The sequence below is a fragment of the Scheffersomyces xylosifermentans genome, assembly GCF_036884685.1.
Source record: "Scheffersomyces xylosifermentans strain CBS 12540 chromosome Unknown RJT20scaffold_2, whole genome shotgun sequence".
In the NCBI taxonomy this organism is placed as follows: Eukaryota; Fungi; Ascomycota; class Pichiomycetes; order Serinales; family Debaryomycetaceae; genus Scheffersomyces; species Scheffersomyces xylosifermentans.
Window position 1 is genome coordinate 2,427,456 of NW_027042940.1, and position 21,628 is coordinate 2,449,083.

The 21,628-nt window shown below is 40.5% G+C and overlaps 8 protein-coding genes across 8 annotated transcripts; 4 read left to right on the forward strand and 4 right to left on the reverse strand. All coding sequences in view use genetic code 12, as the record gives it.

Moving 5' to 3' along the window:
* The first annotated feature begins 1,541 nt into the window (after positions 1 to 1,541).
* RPA135 (DNA-directed RNA polymerase I core subunit) lies at positions 1,542 to 5,268 on the forward strand. The gene has a single exon (XM_064916747.1). The coding sequence runs from the start codon at positions 1,627 to 1,629 to the stop codon at positions 5,131 to 5,133; it is 3,507 nt and encodes a 1,168-aa protein (XP_064776430.1). The 5' UTR covers positions 1,542 to 1,626; the 3' UTR covers positions 5,134 to 5,268.
* RJT20DRAFT_126392 (uncharacterized protein) lies at positions 5,269 to 6,262 on the reverse strand. Its single transcript, XM_064916748.1, has one exon. The coding sequence runs from the start codon at positions 6,068 to 6,070 to the stop codon at positions 5,357 to 5,359; it is 714 nt and encodes a 237-aa protein (XP_064776431.1). The 5' UTR covers positions 6,071 to 6,262; the 3' UTR covers positions 5,269 to 5,356.
* Positions 6,263 to 6,316: 54 nt separating this feature from the next.
* Positions 6,317 to 7,859, forward strand: RJT20DRAFT_31265 (uncharacterized protein). Its single transcript, XM_064919653.1, has one exon. The coding sequence runs from the start codon at positions 6,792 to 6,794 to the stop codon at positions 7,833 to 7,835; it is 1,044 nt and encodes a 347-aa protein (XP_064776432.1). The 5' UTR covers positions 6,317 to 6,791; the 3' UTR covers positions 7,836 to 7,859.
* On the reverse strand, positions 7,860 to 9,255 carry RJT20DRAFT_147653 (mRNA-processing endoribonuclease; the record flags this gene model as incomplete). Its single annotated transcript, XM_064918929.1, has 1 exon — positions 7,860 to 9,255. The coding sequence occupies one exon, from the start codon at positions 9,253 to 9,255 to the stop codon at positions 7,885 to 7,887; it is 1,371 nt and encodes a 456-aa protein (XP_064776433.1). The 3' UTR covers positions 7,860 to 7,884.
* A 252-nt stretch (positions 9,256 to 9,507) lies between these two features.
* Positions 9,508 to 11,930, reverse strand: RJT20DRAFT_126394 (uncharacterized protein). Its single transcript, XM_064916749.1, has one exon. The coding sequence runs from the start codon at positions 11,844 to 11,846 to the stop codon at positions 9,837 to 9,839; it is 2,010 nt and encodes a 669-aa protein (XP_064776434.1). The 5' UTR covers positions 11,847 to 11,930; the 3' UTR covers positions 9,508 to 9,836.
* An 856-nt stretch (positions 11,931 to 12,786) lies between these two features.
* GUS1 (glutamate--tRNA ligase) lies at positions 12,787 to 15,213 on the forward strand. The gene has a single exon (XM_064919654.1). It carries the CDS (start codon positions 12,835 to 12,837, stop codon positions 15,007 to 15,009), a length of 2,175 nt encoding a protein of 724 aa, XP_064776435.1. The 5' UTR covers positions 12,787 to 12,834; the 3' UTR covers positions 15,010 to 15,213.
* Positions 15,214 to 16,260: 1,047 nt separating this feature from the next.
* Positions 16,261 to 17,085, reverse strand: FMP45 (Fmp45p; the record flags this gene model as incomplete). The annotated part of the gene is made up of 1 exon (XM_064919569.1): positions 16,261 to 17,085. One exon carries the CDS (start codon positions 17,083 to 17,085, stop codon positions 16,261 to 16,263), a length of 825 nt encoding a protein of 274 aa, XP_064776436.1.
* Positions 17,086 to 19,311: 2,226 nt separating this feature from the next.
* On the forward strand, positions 19,312 to 20,933 carry RJT20DRAFT_31288 (uncharacterized protein). The gene has a single exon (XM_064919655.1). The coding sequence runs from the start codon at positions 19,636 to 19,638 to the stop codon at positions 20,800 to 20,802; it is 1,167 nt and encodes a 388-aa protein (XP_064776437.1). The 5' UTR covers positions 19,312 to 19,635; the 3' UTR covers positions 20,803 to 20,933.
* The last annotated feature ends 695 nt before the right edge of the window (positions 20,934 to 21,628 follow it).

Genomic DNA, 21,628 nt, shown 5'->3' on the forward strand with positions numbered 1-21,628 from the left:
AGAAGAGGGAAGAGAAGAGAGAGAAAAGAAGAGAGAGGAAAGAAGAGAGAGGAGTGAGGAGTGAAGAAAGAAGAGAGAAGAGAGAGGAGAGAAGAGAGAAGATATATGTACATGTATATATATATCTATATAGAGAAATATAGACAGACTTAGTGATGACGTATACTACGTATACTCCATGTGCAATGAGAAATACGAATGAAATATAATTGGTTAAGTTATCTGTATTTTTACCATATAGATCGAAACAAATAAAAGGCTCTAGACGATGTTCAAGTTCTTCTTTCTTTTTGTATGTGATGGTAATAATACACAAAATATCTATTGTGTTGACACAGCATACTATTTGATGAGTATATTCCACATAAACAAGTCACAACCTATTACACTTCTAACCACTATGAAACTTATTCTAATGCCACTCCGTTTATCTTTGACTATTGCCTCTTTCTACAATGACGTCTCTTTAAGACATTTCATCTTTTGAACTGTCAATGATGTCAGAAAGCTTAAGATAAATGGTTTTGTATTTGTATCTCACTCAGTATTCTGCGGTGATTACTTAGTGCTTATTACTCTCCACACAAAGTAGTTATTACTTATAACGTCTACTCAATGCTTATTACGCTCTAGCTAAGTTCTTATTACTTATTACCTCCACTCAGTTCTAATTATTTCAACTACTCATTACTTATTATTCAGTGCTTATTCCTCAGCATTCAGTATTTATTATCTCAACTCAGTACTTATTACTATACCCAGTACTTCTCACTCTCTATACTCAGTCCTTATTACTCAATTCTTATTACTCAGTACTTATTATCTATACTTATTACTTATTACTTATTACATATTACTTATTACTTATTACTGATTACTTAGTACTTATTACTCAATGCTTATGATTCAGAACTTATTATTCAATGCTACGTAGTACTTATTACTCAATGCTTATTATACTACTTACTATTCAGTACTTGCTACTCAATGCTTATTACTCAGTATTATAATGCTTAATGCTTACTACTCCATGCGTATTATTTTACTTACTACTCAATGCTTATAACTCAGTACTACTTCATCTACGCTCTACTCATTGAGTACAGACTCATACTGAGTACTCACTCATACCCACTACTCTCAATACTCTCAATACTCTCAGTCCTCTCAGTCCTCTCAGTCCTCTCAGTACCTCACTACTCTCAGAACGTACTCTCAGTACGGCTCTCAGTACTGTTTTCCTTCACCATCTCTTTACACTACAAACTACAAACTACACACCACACAGATTTTTTTCTTCACTTTTCACCCAACCTCCACTTCACTCTCCTCCTCTTCACTACTCCCACCACACCCTCCACACGACTTACCCTCTTACCCTCTAATTCCCCCCTCCATACCCCATCTCACACATCACGTGACCGCACCCTACTCTCTTCAAAATTTTTTTTACATCGCGCTTACATAAGCCGGCTCATCTTGAAAAATCCCATCTTCAAAAAGATGCAAATGATTCCAAATGAATTCTTCTTATTAAGTCACTGTAATTCTCTTGAGTTGTCAAGTCTTCAGCGACATTAGGTTAGTAAGCATCGCCCGCCGAATCGTAAGCTATCCAACAACGCAATGAGGGCTCAGTTTAGAACTCTAGAACGTGAGCAGAGGTTCCAGAACCCACCTGAAGACAAGAGTGCATTTCCTCTTCTTCAGGACGCTGTAGCTCCACACATAGGATCGTTCAATGCCTTGACCGAGGGCGCTGATGGTGGTCTCTTGAACCTCGCCGTCAAGGACATCGGTACCAAGACCATTTTCGACTCCAACGACACCGACCGTTTGGGTAACAAGTTGAGAATCAGAGTCGAATCGGTCCAATTGGCCAAGCCAGCAGTTGCCGCCAATGACAAGATCTCCGTCAACAGAAAGACATATCCTTCGGAATGTAGAGAGCGTATGTCCACCTACAGATCCAGGTTGATGCTTAAAGTAACATGGAGCGTTAACGATGGCGCCGAAGTGTCAGAAATCAGAGAAGCAGGTCAAGTTCCTGTGATGTTGAAGACAAACAGATGTCACTTGGAGAAGTTCTCTCCAGCAGAGCTTGTGGCTCAAAAAGAAGAGTCTGACGAAGTAGGAGGATATTTCATCGTCAACGGTATTGAGAAGTTGATCCGTATGTTGATCGTCCAACGTAGAAATCATCCTATGGCACTCATACGTCCATCTTTCGGCAACAGAGGTGCCTCATACTCCAAATATGGTATTCAAATCAGATCTGTCAGACCAGATCAGACGTCCCAAACAAACGTTCTTCATTACTTGAATGACGGTAACGTCACCTTCCGTTTCTCTTGGAGAAAGAACGAATATCTCGTACCAGTAGTCATGATCTTGAAGGCTCTCATAGAAACCAACGATAGAGAGATCTTCGACGGAATTGTCGGTGCTGAAACTACAAACTCATTCTTGACCGATCGTTTGGAACTTCTTTTAAGAACTTACAAGCTGTACAATCTCTATTCCAAACAAGAAACATTAGCATACCTCGGTGACAAGTTCAGAGTCGTCTTTGGTGCTACACCAGATGTCTCTGATATCGACGTCGGTAAGGAAGTCTTGAAACGTATCGTCCTTGTACACTTACCAGACAACACTGACAAATTCCGTATGTTGCTCTTCATGATCAGAAAGCTTTACGCTTTGGTTGCTGGTGACTGTTCTCCAGACAATCCCGATGCAACCCAACATCAAGAAGTTCTCCTTGGTGGTTTCCTTTATGGTATGATAATCAAGGAAAAGATCGAAGAATACCTTCAAAACATAAATCTTCAAATTCAATCCGATATCAACAGAGGTGTAGCAATTAACTTCAACGATAGAAAGTACATGTCCAGAGTGTTTATGAGAATCAATGAAAACATTGGTCAAAAGCTTCAATACTTCCTCTCTACAGGTAACTTGGTTTCTCAATCCGGTTTGGATTTGCAACAAGTCTCTGGTTACACAGTTGTTGCTGAGAAGATTAACTTCCATCGTTTCATTTCGCATTTCAGAATGGTCCATAGAGGTTCCTTCTTCGCCGAGTTGAAGACAACCACAGTCAGAAAACTTCTCCCAGAATCTTGGGGTTTCCTCTGTCCCGTCCATACTCCCGATGGTTCTCCATGTGGTTTGTTGAACCATTTGGCTCATAAGTGTAAGATCGCTACAGAAGCTTCCGATGTGTCCGAAGTGCCTAAAGCTTTGGCTCAATTGGGTGTCTCTCCAGCTCACACTACTTTCGCCGCTGGTCCTAGCTTGTGTTGTGTCCAATTAGACGGTAAGATCGTTGGTTGGGCCACTCATGAACAAGGTAGAATCGTAGCTGACACCCTTCGTTTCTGGAAGGTTGAAGGAAACCATGGAATTCCTGTTGATTTGGAAATTGGTTATGTTCCTCCATCTTCCAAGGGTCAATACCCTGGTTTGTTTATCTTCGGTGGTCACTCTAGAATGATGAGACCAGTTAAGTACTTGCCATTGGATAAGACTGATATCTTGGGTCCTTTCGAACAAGTTTATATGAACGTCGCTGTAACTCCATCTGAAATCGAGAACAACGTTCACAGTCACGTCGAGTTCTCGCCAACGAACATGCTTTCCATTTTGGCCAACTTAACACCATTCTCTGACTTCAACCAGAGTCCTAGAAATATGTACCAATGTCAAATGGGTAAGCAAACCATGGGTACTCCTGGTGTTGCTTTGGTACACAGATCAGACAACAAGTTATATAGACTTCAAACAGGTCAAACTCCAATTGTCAAAGCAAACTTATACGACGATTACGGTATGGACAATTTCCCTAACGGTATGAACGCCGTTGTCGCTGTCATCTCATACACTGGTTACGATATGGATGATGCGATGATTATCAATAAGTCCGCAGACGAAAGAGGATTCGGTTACGGTACCGTTTATAAGGTTGAAAAGGTTGACTTGTCTCAATCCAGAAGAAGAGGTGATCCTATTACTCAGCACTTTGGTTTCGGTGACGATGAATGGCCTGAGTCATGGAGAGAGAAGTTAGATGCAGATGGATTACCATTAATTGGTGTCAAGGTCGAAGAAGGCGATCCAATTGTTGCCTACTATGATGAAACCTTGGGAAAGACTAAGGTAAAGACTTACCACTCCTCCGAAGCTGGTTACATCGAAGAAGTCAAGCTCTTAGGAGATGACTCAGGTGACCAGGAAGGTCAAATGATCACTATCAAGTACAGAATCACCAGACAGCCAACAATCGGTGACAAGTTCTCATCCAGACACGGTCAAAAGGGTGTCTGTTCAAGAAAGTGGCCACAAATCGATATGCCTTTCTCTGAAACTGGTATCCAACCAGATGTCATCATTAACCCTCACGCTTTCCCATCTCGTATGACAATCGGTATGTTTGTTGAATCGCTTGCAGGTAAGGCTGGTGCTTTACACGGTATTGCTCAAGACTCAACTCCATGGATATTCAGTGAAGATGACACCCCAGCAGACTTTTTCGGTGAACAGTTGAGAAAAGCCGGATACAACTACCATGGAAATGAACCTATGTACTCTGGAGCTACTGGTGAGGAGTTGAGAGCTGATATTTACATTGGTTGTGTCTACTACCAGAGATTGAGACATATGGTTAACGATAAGTTCCAAGTCAGATCAACTGGTCCTGTTAACTCTTTAACCATGCAACCTGTCAAGGGTAGAAAGAGATCTGGTGGTATTCGTGTTGGTGAGATGGAAAGAGATGCCTTGATCGGTCACGGTACTGCTTTCTTATTACAAGATAGATTGTTGAATTGTTCTGATTACACTCAAACTCCAGTTTGTCGCTCATGTGGTTCTATTTTGACCACTCAAACCACCGTTCCAAGAATCGGATCTTTGGCCAGCATAAGATGTCGTAGATGTGCCCATAAGTTGGACACCTATGTCCAGAAGCATGGCTACGCCAACGACTCTGACATCTGGGAAGATGGTCAAGGTAAGAAGTTTGTCGGTGGAGATGACACCACCACCGTTGCCATTCCATTCGTATTGAAGTACTTGGACTCCGAATTGTCCGCTATGGGTATCAAGATGCGTTACAACGTTGCTCCTCGTTAGATTGGTGGAGCATCAGTTGTGAAACAATTTCTTTGCATATTTTCATTTAATCAGTTTGTTTCTTAGTGTCCTTGTAGCATATAATTTCTTTGTACACTTAAAATAGTTCATTTTATTACACAATTATAGATCAGAGGGATTGTAGAATTTGAAAAACTAAATCAGTTTAATTATACCAATTGAAGCTTACAAGTAATGGAATATTCTGGAGTATGTTTAATGTCTATTCTGTTACTATTATAACGTCCGTGGGCTTCGAATGCTTTAAGATGTAATGGGCATTCACTAGGTCACTACCATCAGCTCTTTCGATAGCTTCTTTTTCGTTTCTAGCTATTCCAGCTGCTAGGTGTCTTTTGACGATTCTCTCTCTGACAACGTCCATGTCAGTTTTTACAAACCAGGTTTCGTCTACATAGCTACTAATTTCATTCCAATACTCGTCTTCAAGTGAGACGTAATTTCCTTCTACTATCACTATTTTGGTATCGGCTTCGATGTGTATGTCATCCTCAACTGGGTCCTTCAATCTATGGTCAAACGAGGGAGCTTTTAAAACTTCCACCAAGTACTGTGGGTGGTTAAGTTTAGATACCAAGTCCACAAATGCTTTAGCATTAAAAGTGAATGGAGCTCCTCTCCGGATAATGGCTTCCTCCGGATTGGGTAGTTTTTGCAACTCCGTTCTATACAAGTGGAAGCCATCTTGGGGCAATATTGCCGATTTGATAGTCTTATTCAATTCTTTAACCACCGCTTCGGAGAAAGTCGATTTTCCTGCTCCGGGAACCCCAGCCAACGAGATCACATATCGTTTAGGACTGGCTTTAGCTTTATCTTCTTCTCCTTCAGACGTCTTTCGACGGTAGTTCTCCAAAACCCTCAGTGCTAACTCCAGAACCTGATTGGTGGTGAAAATTACCGGTTCTTTTGCCATTCTATTTGTCTATAATTCTAAAATCTCGTTTCTACTCGAAATTCCCACAGAAGCACAACACCCATACACTTTTTCAATACTTCTACCAAACAATTCAATATAACATCGCTCCATCATCATCCACCTCAACTATCAAATTTAGACTTCTGATACTGGCATGAGCCGCACGCGACATAGAAGTATTTTCCTGCACAACCTTTTCCCCACTATTCACCTCTCGTAAATGGCGTTAGTAGAAGATTCATATAAAAGATGAGATGGAATTGATTATGAATTGATTGTATTTGTGACTTGAGGTGGCATTGGGAATTCGAATTGATACAGGAATTGGTATTTGGTAGAGCAGCTTGACTATCAAGGACGATTTTGAAATTTGTTTTTGGGTAGTAATTGAGAGGACGTCTTTGTTAAGCTATTCGAAAAGAGAATAAAAGAAAGAATATAGCAAGATTCATAGCATAATAGTTGAATAACGGTAAGGGCTCTATTTACCTAAACTTTTGTAGTATTGGTCATTGTTTTGAGGTGATAGTATTACTGGTCTTCATTACAAAGTTTTCGTGTACTATATATAACGAGATTAATGGGTAAAAATTAACTGTCTTCGTCCTTAGCCACTGACTTTATTGAAATCACGTTTGCTGTGGGTCTTTTCAGATTCATATTCTTATACATGATCACACAGTAAGTAATTGCATCCATTTAATAGTACTCGTCCAAGATGCTCCCCCTACCGACAGAATGGGAATCGAAATCATTGTCATGGATGTCTCCGTCGCGTGATATCTTGTACGGTTTCTCTTACGATCCAGAGCAATACACCTACGGGTTCTATCTTACCAACTTCAACAAGGTATGGGCGGAAGAAGTAGAGGGAAAAGAAACGTTTAACGACATTGCTGAACGCTATGGTTTCGAAGACTTGAGTTTATCAAAGGTTAAAGATTTGTTCCAATTGCTATACCGAGGTATATACAAAGAGCCAAGTTTATCCTTTGAGAGTACCAATAGGGATATCAAAGTCAGTTTAAATACCAATGACTTCAATTGGGAGTTTTCTTTGAAACGACAGGATCAACCTCAATGCATAGAATTCCTAGCGAAATTAAACTTTCAACAATTTGCTAACCATAACTATTTACAGTATAAAATCGAAGATCTTAAACGGACAGTAGAAGTGAAAGATCGCTATATACGATTCTTATCGGAGAACTTCAAACAATCACATGGAACGGAGCTACTTGCCAAGTACAGAAGGAATAATAAAGATGACTTGATGTATATTGCAAACTTTAATAATAGCAAATGGGAAACATCGATTAACAGGTCCTATAAACGATTGAGGCAAAAATCGAACAGAGATGTACAAGCCGATATTAGAGACAAGATCAGAACTAGCATCAGTGATCGCCAAACATGGAAATCAGACCAGAGCCTCTCAAAGGATCTGGAAGCGCTTACAGTCGAGACTAGTCCAGAAAAGCCTGCGGAGGCCGGTGGCCAATTTATAAAAGCTCCGCCAGATGAATCGCCAACAGATTCACCAAAGGACTTATCTAAAGACACGTCTCCCAAAAAACGGACCAAAAAGTTAGGCATGATGAAAAGTTCCAAACGAAGTTCGTCCCAAGCGTTTGGCGATAGTCTGCAATTGCCAAGTCTGCAGTCATTAGATGCACTCAAAGATGACGGTGTCAAAGAGGATGTTTCCCCTACAAAGAAGACTAAGCGCTTTGGTATGACGTCTCTGAAGAAAAAGAAGTAGATCATTAATAATGCATTTCGGCCAACTATTCCGTGTCTATAAAATCCTTTTAGAATATCGTAGCCATCTTTTCCCATCTCTTTATCAACATCTCTAAAGCACTATTTTGATTTTCATCCATCTCTGCAGCGTAGAGTATCGTTAACACCTTGGACCAAAAAGCCAAGAAAGAATGCAACTCCACGGCATCCAGGGGTATATCTACATGCATCGGTGTTTTCTTGGAGTGCCTTCTTTCGCCAGATTCCTCAAATGGCACAAACCGAAGACTTTTGAAATATGTCAGGAAAACGGGAAGCCAAAATCGAATAAATACTTGTGAACAATCGTGAAGTGTTTTTATTGATTCCTTATCGTAATCACGGATCAAGTCAAGATCGTCTCCATATGCTGTTTCCATGCAATGATGGACGGCTGAAAGTGTAATTATTTGTATTTCTTGATAGACTTTTTGACTCACTTCATGGAAATTGGAAAAGGTTCCAACATTCAGAACCTGCTCTTCGGACACTTTCTCTTGGTTTGTGTTAGCCAGGATCGGTGCTGGTACTTCTCTTTGGATGTGTAGCTTTTCACTTTGTATCACTCCAAATCTTGCTATGTTTTCCTTAAAGATAGTTTCTGCAATAAGTTTTGCTGTCATATGTTTTCTGAAACTAACTGTTAAAATCTCGTTGGAGAGAGCTTTCAAACATAAGTTCTTGTCATTGGAGAACAAAACAACCAACGAATTGGGGTATCTTTCTTTCAAGTACAATGCACTATCTAAAATAGCGTCATCCTGCTGGGAATTTTTATCTAGTCTTTCCCTAAGCTTTTGGCCCTTAACTACGGTGCTATTATTCGAAAGAGAGCTAAATATCCAATCATTTGCCCACCTCGCCAAGTGACCAACAGACTTTCCGGAAATCCTGTCATCAGACTCAGAAGTGATTCTCTTTGAATTCTTTAACCCGTCCAATTCATGCATTACTGTTATCGGTATAAATAATTTGAGCTGGTATTCGTTCGCTATGTTCTTTATTTCGTCTATAATATTAAGATGTGATAGTATAAAGTTGGTATCCACCACCAAATACGAAATGTTACCTTCAGTGATCTCAAAGTCACTTGAGTTCTCTACAATTCCTTCCATAGAGTCGTCATCTAAGGCGAAACTACCGGCGCTACGAGAATAGTTAACAAACTCAGATATTACGTCTACTTCCAGGTGGTCGTCCATTGGCACCATCTCGATATCCCCATTTGTATAATTGGTATTAATATATGTTTGATTCTCTACAGCATCTGCTATTCTGTCTTCTATTGTTCTGATTGTGTAATTGACGGGCCGACGAGGCCTGACATGTCCGCTAGTAATTGTTTTGCTTTGATCCTCTCGACTTAGCCCCTCTGGAGCATATTTCGATGGGAGAGACATGCTTAATAGAAGAAGAATAGTGTTGCAAATAATTAAAATGAAACTTGATATTTTGATTATAGTGGAGATAGGTCACGTGAAAATAATGAAGAATGTCGTTTTGAAAGATAGTGCTCTATGTTTCATAGGAATCAAATCAGTAAGATGGAAGAGAGAAGAAATTGGTAATTAATTTGGACTAGTGAGTTAATAAAGGTGTATCGAACTGCCCCTGGGATAACCATGTAAGAAAGAAAGCTTCTTTGAAGGACTCTTGTATCTGTTTTGGTGTATTCTTCTCTCTTAAGCAATGATGTCGCTCAAATATGTTGCGACATATATAGTAGATATCATATAAGCATATATTCTTTATTACATAAGCATGCTTTAATGAATATAACCTTCCCTTGGGATGTTACACATATTCTTATTTCTACATAGTTCTCCATGAACCTTGATCTTCAATGATGTTAAGATTATGCTAATTAAATAGAAAGGGTTGCTGAATTGAAAAATGACTAAAAAATACGTAGCTCTTCCACGCAAGTGATGTTTTAAGTATGTACTGCTTCATTGATTGTCGCTTTTGCAGCCACCTTTGTCTAGAAGATCTCAAGGAAGAACTCAAATACACTCACAGAAAGACTCAAGAAAATTATGACGATGATCATCCAAGTGATCCTGTTGGTGTTCTTCTCATTCATACTATCGCTGACAATGTCAACAAACTCCAAGAAGACCTTACAACGATCGTTAAGTACCTGTACTCGCTGGTCGATTTCCAAATACTCTCTGACAGCATTGTATAATGGATGCAAAGCGGGTTCAAACGACCAGAAGAAGTCAGGGGTATCTAAAATGGAACTAGAGAGGTTGACGTCAACCCTTAGTTTGAATAGTTTACCGGATTTTTTCAATAGTTGAGTACGTTTCATGCCTAGTGTACCCGTGAGTGCTAGTTTCTTGGGCATCTTCGAAATCAGATTTAAGATATTCACCATTCTGCTTTCAAAAAGACACAACTTTGTCAGTTGTGCAATGGCATGAGACATTGTAAGTTTAATCAAATGATCTCCGGACCGTAAAGTGATCATGTCATTGAATATTCTTGGTCTGTGGATCTGACTGTCGTACTCAAAGTGGAATTCTTCGGTTTCTATATCCTGCTCATCTATAGGATGTATAAGTAACGGCACTGGCTCATCTGCAAATGCCAAATCTGCCAATATGTTCTTCTCGTGTATCTCAGAGAAGTTCCAAAATACAACAATGCCATACGCGAGTACGAACATTTCGGCATGGTGCTTTGATACCTCCGCTTGGTTATGTAAAGAATGGGTGGAGCGCTTAGGATCCAATGGTGGAGATAATTCCTTTACCTCAGTCTTTCCTGTGGCCTTCCCATTTTCATCTTTGTTCTTTGACTCTGGAGATTCCTGTGACACACTTGAATCATTACTACTCACACTGTTTTGTCCATCTTCGCTCACTCTGGTAGTTTCCAAAGGAGGAGCAAAGAATTGTGGTTCAGATGGATCGAATGGTGTGCTATATTCGAAATTCTCCAATTCTGGGTCCATAGAATAGTTATTGGCATCTTCTGGAGTTTCCACTCCCGAGTAATACTCATAGAGATGGTCTGTCTGTTCACTTTTATTGATCATTTTCTCCATGTATCGCTTATTGGGCAAGAGCTTGGCCGAATTGTTGGACTTAACTCTAAACCCATCAGTTCCCGGGAGTAATGGTAATGCATAGGGTACGTATAAAGCCTCATCATACATTCTAGGCTTAACTTCGTGGTTTTCCTTAAGGAACTTTGAAACAGCTTCAAGGTTGAATTGTTCACAAATAAAATAAGCCGTCATTCTACTGAATTCGTGAGCCCTTGTCTCTTTAGGCATAAGCTCAGCCCTAGATCTTTGGATCTGTGCCTGGAGATCGGGACCTACAGCTCCACTTTGAGATGAGCTTCCAATCAGCGATGGGAGTTGTGGAGGGGAGTTTGTGTGAAAGCGCTGTTGTTCTGGAATCAAAACCAATTTCTGTGAAGTTTTCGAAGTTCTGGATGGAAGAGACTGTGAGAGCTTTGGAATGCTTCGGATATTTCTTCTTCCCCCATTATTGCTGAGACCACCCAATGAGGAAGGAGGAGACGGACTTCTTTGTGTGTTTCCGTAGGGGGACGAACTACGATTAGTACTCAGAATTAATGGCGGAAGACGACTAAGACCCGAGGGTATATCGCTAGAATTACTGAGAAGTTTATCTACCGATATGTCGGTGTATTTATTCCTGAAAGCGAGTCTTTTCTGTAATGCGCTCTGATGGTAATGCTGTTGGAATGGTAATTGGTGAGACGACAGTGATTGCAGGCCCAGTCCATGGTGGTTCTGGCTCAGATGATGCTGATTTTGAAGGTTTTGGAGTTGCTCCTGCTCTTTCTGCTGTTGCTGCTGTTGTTGTTTCTTGTAATTGTGGCCGGCAAACGGAGCTCGGGTGCCTTTAATGGTGTGGGTTCTGGAATCCGTCACAAGAATAGAAGGAGACCGTTTAGCAGTGGGACGCTGCAGTTGCGGCGGGGGAACGGGAGAAGACGACCTTCGGCTCATGGCGAAGTCACTGGCTACTAGCTGTATTGGTTTCACTACTCAACCACAACTTCTTACCTGTTATATACTAAGAAAGAACACCATTCAATCATTGCTATAAGCTCATTTAATCGATTGTTAGCGTTTAAAATAAGAGCCAAGAAAGTCACGTGATGGGGGAATTTAACTGTGTTATGAGAAGAGTCTGTGTGCAGGTATCAGCTGATGGCTGTGGAGAGAATTGGTGGGAATTGATAAGAAAGGATGAATATTTGGGTAAAGATTTGAAGTAGGGTTAGGGAGTTGAGTGTGTTGTTGAGCAAGTAGCGTTTCATTGAGGTTTAAATTGGGAAATTTGGAGAGGAGGTGAATAGTAGAATTGTTATATGTTTCCTATTAAAATGATGAAGTGGGCTGAGATTACATAAGACAATTGCAACAAATAAAAGTTGAGTGGTAATTATATGCAGGTATCACAACAACTATATTTCAATAAGTAGGGTATAATAAAGAGGATAATTCATGGAAGAAAATGTATGGTAGAAAGAAATAAATAGTTCGAAGAGACAAATAAGATCCAGTAATAAAGCAGTATTTCAACTCCATTACCACAAAAAAAGCCCTAAATGTCTGGGAAATCCCACAGAACCATAATAAAAAGAATGGGTGTAAACTAGAGTGCTTATATGCCGTACCCTTGTATCACCTCAATTACAGGGTATTCAAATAACACAGAAATTGTTCAGAATAGCATAAAAAGAATATGACCATGTTTGTATGACTCCTGTGACCCCAAATATCTGATTCATATTCCACCTATCGTTCTCATTGATTCTAAACCACTACCTCTTCTGGAACTCTTCCTCCTAACAAAATCTCTCACGTGATTAAAATCCTGCAGGCAGTGCATTTGAAAAGTTTTTGGAGCCAAACCGATTTTTCACTATGAATTTACCAACTTCTTTGAAGAACAGTTGTAGTTTTCTGCACCAATATCGCATAGAACACCATGTCGTTAAGCTTATCCATTGCAGGAAAGGCCCAATTCGTGGCCTACCCTGCTCTTATTGCAGCTAATTTCGTCAACTCCTCGGATGTTGACTCTTCTATCCTCATCGAATTCATCGATGATAAGACCGTGGATTCGGAGTCCAATGCTGGTGTCAAACTCACCACCGCTGAAGGAAAGACTTTGACAGAACAAGCAGAGATCTTGGCCTACTTTGCCGAGAAGTTCCCTGGTGTTGTTCCAGAACAAGCCAAGAACGAGGAATGGACCAAGTTCGCCTTGGACAAGTTGTACGTTAAGAACTTTAAGGAATTGGCCACTGATTTGGAGAAATTGGACGCCCACTTGAACTTCAGATCGTTTGTCCTTGGTTACAACTATACCACTGCTGACATTGCTGTTTGGGGTGTTCTCAGAGCCAATGCTTTGATGGGTTCTATTCTTAAGAACGGTGTGTACACCAATGTTTCTAGATGGTACTCTTTGTTGGCTGACGACAAGAGATTCGAAAGCGCCATTGAGTTCATGACCAAGGGTCTTAATGAATTGAGAAAGGCTTCCAAGTCCGCCAAGACTGGTGGTAAGAAGGAAACTCACAAGGCCAACTTCGAAATCGATCTTCCAGGTGCTGAACAAGGAAAGGTTGTCACCCGTTTCCCACCTGAGCCTTCTGGATACTTGCACATTGGACATGCTAAAGCCGCCATCTTAAACGAGTACTTTGCCCACAACTACAACGGTAAGTTGATCATCAGATTTGACGACACCAACCCTACCAAGGAAAAGGTTGAGTTCCAAGATTCTATTATTGAAGATTTGAAGCTTTTGGGAGTTAAAGGTGACAAGGTCACTTACTCTTCCGACTACTTTGACTTGATGTACGATTTAGCTGTCAAGATGATCAAGAATGGTGATGCTTACTGTGATGATACTCCACAAGAAAAGATGAGAGAAGAAAGAATGGTTGGTGATGCATCCGTCAGAAGAAACAGATCCGTTGAAGAGAACTTGAAAATCTTCACTGAAGAGATGAAGAACGGTACCGAGGAGGGTCTCAAGAACTGTTTGAGAGCCAAGATTGATTACACTGCCTTGAACAAGGCCTTGAGAGACCCTGTCATTTACAGATGTAACCTCACTCCTCACCACAGAACAGGTACCAAGTGGAAGATCTACCCAACCTACGACTTCTGTGTTCCAGTCGTTGATGCTGAAGAAGGTATTACTCACTCCCTCAGAACCAACGAATACAGAGACCGTAACCCTCAATACCAATGGATCCAAAAGGCTTTGGGTCTTCGTTCTGTTGAGATCTGGGATTTCGGTAGAGTCAACTTCGTCAGAACCTTGTTGTCCAAGAGAAAGTTGCAATGGTTCGTCGACAAGAAGCTTGTTCCTAACTGGGATGACCCTCGTTTCCCAACCATCAGAGGTGTCAGCAGAAGAGGTATGACCGTTGAGGGATTGAGAAACTTCATCATTGCCCAAGGTCCATCCAAGAACATCATCAACTTGGACTGGTCTCTTATCTGGGCTTTGAACAAGAAGGTTATCGACCCTATTGCTCCAAGATTTGTTGCTGTTTTGGCCGACAACGTCGTCCCAGTCAAGCTCTTAAACGGTCCAGCTGAGCCATACAAGGAGGAGAAGCCTAAGCACAAGAAGAACCCAGAAGTTGGTGTCAAGAACGTTATCTACTCCAGCAATCTCTTGATTGACCAAGAAGATGCCGACCTCGTTGAAGGCGAAGAAATTACTTTCATGGATTGGGGTAATGTCATCATCTCCAAGGTTGTTAAGGAAGGCGATGTGGTCAAGTCCATTGAGGCTAACTTACATTTGGAAGGTGACTTCCGTAAGACAACTAAGAAGATCACTTGGTTGGCTGACACTAAGGACAAGGTTGACGTTGAGTTGGTCGATTTCGACCACTTGATTACCAAGGACAAGTTGGAAGAAGAAGACAACTTCGAAGACTTCCTTACCCCAGAGACCGAGTTCAGAACTAAGGCCATTGCTGACTTGAATATCCGTGACTTGAAGGAAGGTGATATCATTCAATTTGAAAGAAAGGGTTACTACAGAGTTGATGTTCCATACTCTGAGGGTAAGCCAGCTATTTTGTTCACTGTTCCAGATGGTAAGACCGTTTCGAAGTATGGTTCTAAGAAGTGAGGGTCTTTCTTTGAATAAATTTATAGCCATAACTTGTAAAGGTAATAAATGATATACATGATATATATATTGTTGTGATTTAATTATTGAAATTACACTAGCTTATAGTACTAAAATGGGATTAATCTATCTACTTGAAGAGCTGTGTCTGATAGAATAGGTGTCCATTGTCACTTTTTATAATTTTTTAATTTTGCACCCATTTTATAAAAATTACACAAAACGTTTAACTACTCCATTAAAGATTAGATATAAAGACGAACAGTATTAGACTTTGAGGTTATTTCACAAAAATTTGTGCATGGAACAAGGTTCAAAATACTTAGTTAGCACTCCCAAGACACATAAATATTTCTGTAATCCGATCCATAGAAAATAAGTAAATATATATATACACTTACTTACATTAGCGATTTGTTAGCAAATCTTAAGATTCGCTGCCACTCACGGGCTCGACGAAGAAGCCAAGGTAGAAATCACCACCACCACAACCACCACCACCATTATTACCACTACTACTATAACGGGAAACTACTCTAGAAGGAGGAACTACTCACCTGAAACAAAAATAATTGCATAAAACACTCCAACGACAGTTCATCACTTTCTTACCCCAGATTTATTTCCCAATGCGGAGGTTCTTGTCTTTCCGAGTGTTCCATGCTTAACTATGTAATTTGCAATTCTCCATAAGGAAATCTCTGTTTCTTAAAATTCCATTTGCTTAGCCACATCTTCTATTAAATCCAAATAGAGAACTGAATTAGATATTACCTCATAATTTTGCCAAGTTGCATTTCAGCACCAAATTAGGAATTTCCGATACGTCAAATCTTATTATTAGTAGCCTTTTTTTTGACATCATAGAGCAACCATACCGTGTGGATTCACTTTCAAGGCTCACAACCTGGCGAAACAATTGCTTAGCCAGAAAGTATCGCCAGAAGTATAGCCAGAAGTATAGCCAGAAGTATAGCCAGAAAAAAGTATAGCCAGAAGTACAGCCTGAATATAGCCCGAAGAATACATATATACAATGCCATTGTCTTCCATTTTTAGTTTACAATTACTGTTTTCTGCTCCCTACTGCTCTACAAGAAGTGGAATAAGAAGTGGAATACACGGAAGGTAACATTGCTGATTATATTAGGGAAATTATATAGTTGCTAGGGCATCTAATTTTAGCTTAATCTCTACAGACTAGGTAATATGCCAGGAGAACCTGGGGTTGTGTAGTGGGTATTTATTCAATTACTCTACAGGCTCCTTATTTGGACGAACTCTGAAGAAACGGAACTTGGAGGTATCTGTGGCTGGTTGTGTGCTTTGTGGGTCTTCGTAAAGTGTAGGTTCCTCGTAGTTATGAGAGTCATGTAGGGTAGCTGCTGCACCGCCTCCAGCAGCCTCCTTACTGTAGTACTCATTGGAGTGATTGCGCCTTGATGTAGCACTAGCAATGATGCTAGTAACGAAAGAGATAATTAAACAGGCTACTGCGGCCCATAACACTCCGAAAGCAACGGCTCCAAGCTTGGCAGAGTGGCCTGCGTTATTGAACTCATTTCTTCCCTTGACATGGGCTGCGGTGAGACATGCCGCAGCAGTGATGGTGAAGAGCAAAGAAAGGAAGGTCAAGAAAGAGCCAATGGCTGCAATAACTCTTGGTAAGCAAATGGAAATGAACAACGCAAGCAAGGAAATCACTGCAAAGAACAATCCAATTAAGAGAAAGGCATAGGAAATTCTCGTCAAGTAGTAGTAAACGTCTCTATTGTCAATGAATCCCTGTGGAATTCCACTGTCGCTTCCAAAGTTGTCCCTTGGTGAGAATGGCAAGGCTGGGCTTGAGCTCTGGCAATTGCTATTCTTGTTACCGTCAACTCCACATAATCTGTAAGATGTCCAACGGATTGGGGAGAAAGGAACATTAGTTAAGCCCGAGGCATCGACTTCAATCCAGTAGAATTTCTTTAGTACTGATTTTTCAGAGGCTCCTACGATGTTGCTAAAGACTAGCAACACTATAGAGCCGAGTAAGAAGAAAAGGGGGACTATGGTGAATAAACGTCTGAACATGGTTTCGGCTGGTTAATGAAGATATAGATGGTAAATTTTGACTACTAATGCGACCAAGAAAACGCAACGCTATTTATACTCGCCCTGCCTTAATTGTCCAGGAAAGGCTTATCCTCCACTGAATCCATTTTAAAGCAAATTTAGCAACCTTAAAATAGTAGGGAAATGACTGTTTCAAGAAGAACGGTCACGGCACATGTTTAAGCCTACGACAAGACAAAGCCACAAACCGTGCAGCTTCCTTCCGAGTCAAAACCATGGCATGGAACCTTTTGACATCAATTGAATGTTTCTACGCCGTGACCAATAACCTGCCGTAATGGACCCAAACGCTCTCAATGCGATTGCTGCAATGCCTGTGCCAAGGTCTTGCGCTTGCCCCGTGTGAGTGGATCCATTCATCAATGGATGCAAATGGAATGACTGTAGACAGTTCCTCACGCAATAAAATGACCGAGCCGGCGCATCGGAGATGGGAGCAGCAACGGTGAGAACTCCGGTGAAGAGAGAGAGAGAATGCGAAGGTATGACAGTTGGCGAGGTTGGGTATATAGTGGTGGATAGGTGGTTAAGGAGATGGGAAGTGGTAAGTGGTAAAAGGTAAGAGGGAATAGGTGAGAGGGAAGTGGCTATTCACATGAGAGGTGGCTTGAGTTGCTTGTTTGCTCTTGCTTTGCTTTTGCTGCGTCGCACTGGTTGCATTGGTTGTCAGTTTGCAGTATGTTGAACGTCAAGTGGAAGTGGAACTGGAAGTGGAACTGGTAGAGCAATTGCAATGGTTGCTTGATGAAATAGAAACTGGGTACTTGATACTGGCGCAGCTGTTAATACTGGCACAGCCATTAATAACGTTCCATATCATTGTGTGCTCCTATTTCTATTCTATTATATTCTATTCCATTGGGAGACATGCAACCGAAGATATGGACTACATAATCGAGCAAATATTTTTTTTTTGCAATCACTCATTAGTATATTTGTCCCGTATAGGGTACTAAATTGTGATGTGAATGAAGACGTATTCGAGAGTCATTTCGAGCGAAAACAATAAAGATGTAGAGAAAATGACGAAGCCCTGGATGCTTATTATTTCACTGTTTACATTTCTATAAGAAAAAGCTGTGTTGCAATATAACTGCATTCATACTGCTTGTATTTGCATGGCCCTATACCTATGAACCGAGCCCCACTGCCACCCGAACAAGATGCCGTCATTAGTTTGTTTTAAGTGTTTCAGCTGAATTACTTGGGGTAGGTTCCCATTTCCAGCCGTACGCATCGATATTATAGAGTTTTCGTACATAAAGCCATATGTCTCGTGTGGTGGGTCTAGGCAGCAAAGATCCATTGCTTCCGAAAAGAGCATATTTTACAGAACCTGTTACTTTCTTGGATTTCGAGTGCCACATTTCGTCTCTTTATGTGTTCTCGTTCACCTTCACTCCCCAGAGGAACCACTCATCCAAACATGAAACTAGGTGTAAATCGTACTGGCTAAACCTTACACTGAGAGGTGGTTTTTTTAGCGGGCTCCTCCCCGGCATGACTACTAAATCTAAAACTTACAACTTTACTCGTACCGCCCTAATCTGTCCCAGACGTGTCTCTTTCTTCACCTCTTTTTCCCTCTTTCCTTCTCCGTATTTGTTCTGTTGGAGCTTCCCAATTCGCTTCCCAACTCGCTGTCCAGTCCCCACCATTCAACTTCAAAAACCATCAAAAAAAAAAAAAAAAAAAACTAAAATCTCTTGGAAAAGTGGGGTCCGATGACGTATATGCTCTATGGATATAAATGGTACGTCTGTTACGCATCCATGCCCACTTTTACCCCAGCACATCACCGGCCGTCTCCTCTCTTCGCATAGTGCCGTTCTTATCTGTGATGCCTGTCCCCAGGTCATTAGTGGTGCCTTTTAGTGGATGTTTCTAGGCTTAGAAGTAATAGCCACTGTAACTATTATTAGTTAGCGCCATTTTACTTGTAACGCATTCCAATTGTCGTTCAATTGTCGTTCAGGTTGTCATAGTGTGTTTTTTTTTTACGATTCAGGGCATTTGGCAGGTGGTGACTGGCAACATCGAATTTTTGGATCTGGTAATAAATATATTAGTTAGTGGGATATTATATTATTATATTATTATTATATGAGCATTCATGGGATACATTACAGTATATATTAATCTCGTATATTGTCGATAATTCTTTATCTCCTCACGTTTGGTTTTGAATTGATTTTTAGATTTGAACAACTGAAGTGATTCGGTTTCGTTGTTCTTTGTTCTTTATTGTTTTGTATCGGGATTAAGTTGTATGCACCAATAGTGTTTCCCACATCACCAATTTCTTCTGTGAACTAGCCTGAATTGAAGACAGGCATTCTTTTTAGTCATCTCGTCTTCCCAGTGCCATCTCGTCTTGCTTTTCAACCAAAATCACCCCCATCCGTAGACTATGGAAACCGGTACACTCGTGAAATCCGTGTGCTGAGATCCGTTCCTCCATATATTCATCCTAGTCAGTATCATCCTCATCACTAGAAGCTGCCCCAAATGCTCAAATCAACGTCGTTGTCTCCTTCCAACGGACGTCTCTCCGATGGCTGCCATAATTCCATGTCATCGCCAACAACTCCAACGTCAAAATCACACCAGATCCCAGAACTGGCCAATATCTATACCGCGGCTACACCCACCGAATCGTATCCCAAGCTCGGCAAAGATTACTTCCGTACTTCTAAAGACCCTATGTACGAAGGTGCCAACGGTATTGTACGTAAAGGTACCGACAAGACTAGAATGCCGACATTGGTCATCAAGAGGATTAAACGAAGAGATCAGACAGAAGAACATTACCTAAAGTCCGTGTTAATGGAGTATAACACAATCAAGTTGTGTAATCATAAGAACGTCATTCAGATCCTCGACGTGTGCTATAATCCAGAAACCTCAGACTTTTCTCTCATCTACCCATACTACGCCAAGGGAGACTTGTTGGACTTGATGAGTAACTTCAGGAGATTCAAGATTGAAACCTCGGCAAGTTTAAAGGATTCGGTTTTTAAGCAAATCCTTAAAGGAGTAAACTACTTGCATTCTAAGAACATTATTCATCGCGATTTGAAGACTGAAAATTGCTTAATCGATGCCGATGGAATCATCAAAATCGCCGACTTCGGTTATGCTTTGAACCTCAATGACGATAGTTACATAGACTATTTGAAGGAAAACCCAGTAGAAATCTACTGTGGAACTAACAGTTTCAAGGCTCCTGAATTATTTGAGTTGGAACGTAAAGTTCATAGCGAAGACGGGTTTGATTTCTCAGAGTTTTTTCATAAAGTCGAGAACATGAGATATGTGGACTATTGGTCATTGGGAATCATCTATTTGAATATATACTTGATGAAATCGCCATGGAATAACGCTGATTTGCATGATATTAAGAACATGTCATTTTCCAAGTACGTGAAGCATTACCCCCAGGACCCATCTAGTGTTTCAAGGGTCATCATTGATTTGAACAAGAGTTCTAGCACATTCAGCAATAACCCTGCCTTATCTTTATTTAAGGGCTTGCATTACGATTCTCGTGAACTTATCTTAGGAATGCTCCACCCAACGCCCGAGAAGAGAAAGTCTCCAAAGGATGTCTTGAACTCGGAGTGGATGAGTCAAGTTTATGCTAATCCAAAAGACCTTATTTCATTACTCAAGTAGAAGTCAACTAGAGTTTTTCTTATGAATGATCCTCCTTTTTACGAATCCACATACATACAGCTCGATCCTTTCATTTCGCTCTTGAGCTTCGCTTGCATTACATAACACCTTCAGTTCTTGTTTTTACTCTTTGGGTTGGGTTTCATTAGTTCGTAAACGATACGAATGTTATGGGCCACTTTTCGTTGATACAGTTGTCTTTAAAATAGTTGTTCTATCAAATGTTGTTTCTGGGATTCTTTCACTGTTTATATTCTATACGTTAGTTAGCAATTTGACGTAAATACCGATACAGATGTTTAAGAAAGTTAGGGTACTCACTCTTGTATGTGTTATCGAAGTATAACCACATGAACCTTCGACTTAAGGTGAGTGTTATAGTAATTACTGTAATTAACATAATTCGTGCATTCATCTCGTTAGCAATATATAGGCAGCTATGTTTTGGAAGAGTAAACTAATTTAACTTAAAAGTAGCTAAATACTCCAATTCTTGTCTGAAGGAGGAGTCTTGGATCTTCAATATTACCTCTTCATAAAAAGATTCCCAGTTTTCAATAATATTGGTACTATATGAAATTTCATCTCTTTCAGCAGCATTCAGTTTAGTAGTATCGTTATGGTGAAATACCTTCGATTTTTTTGAACCAAATCTTTTTATTGGAAGCACCGTTGAATTAGAAGTTGGCTTTGAAGACGTGTTCTGGTGATTATCATAATTGATACCTGTCCCACTTGCTACTTTATTAGGGGAACCATTGGCCTTTAAGCTTTGTTTTTTCAGCAATGAACCAGTCTCCAATGTGCTACTACTATTATTAGACAC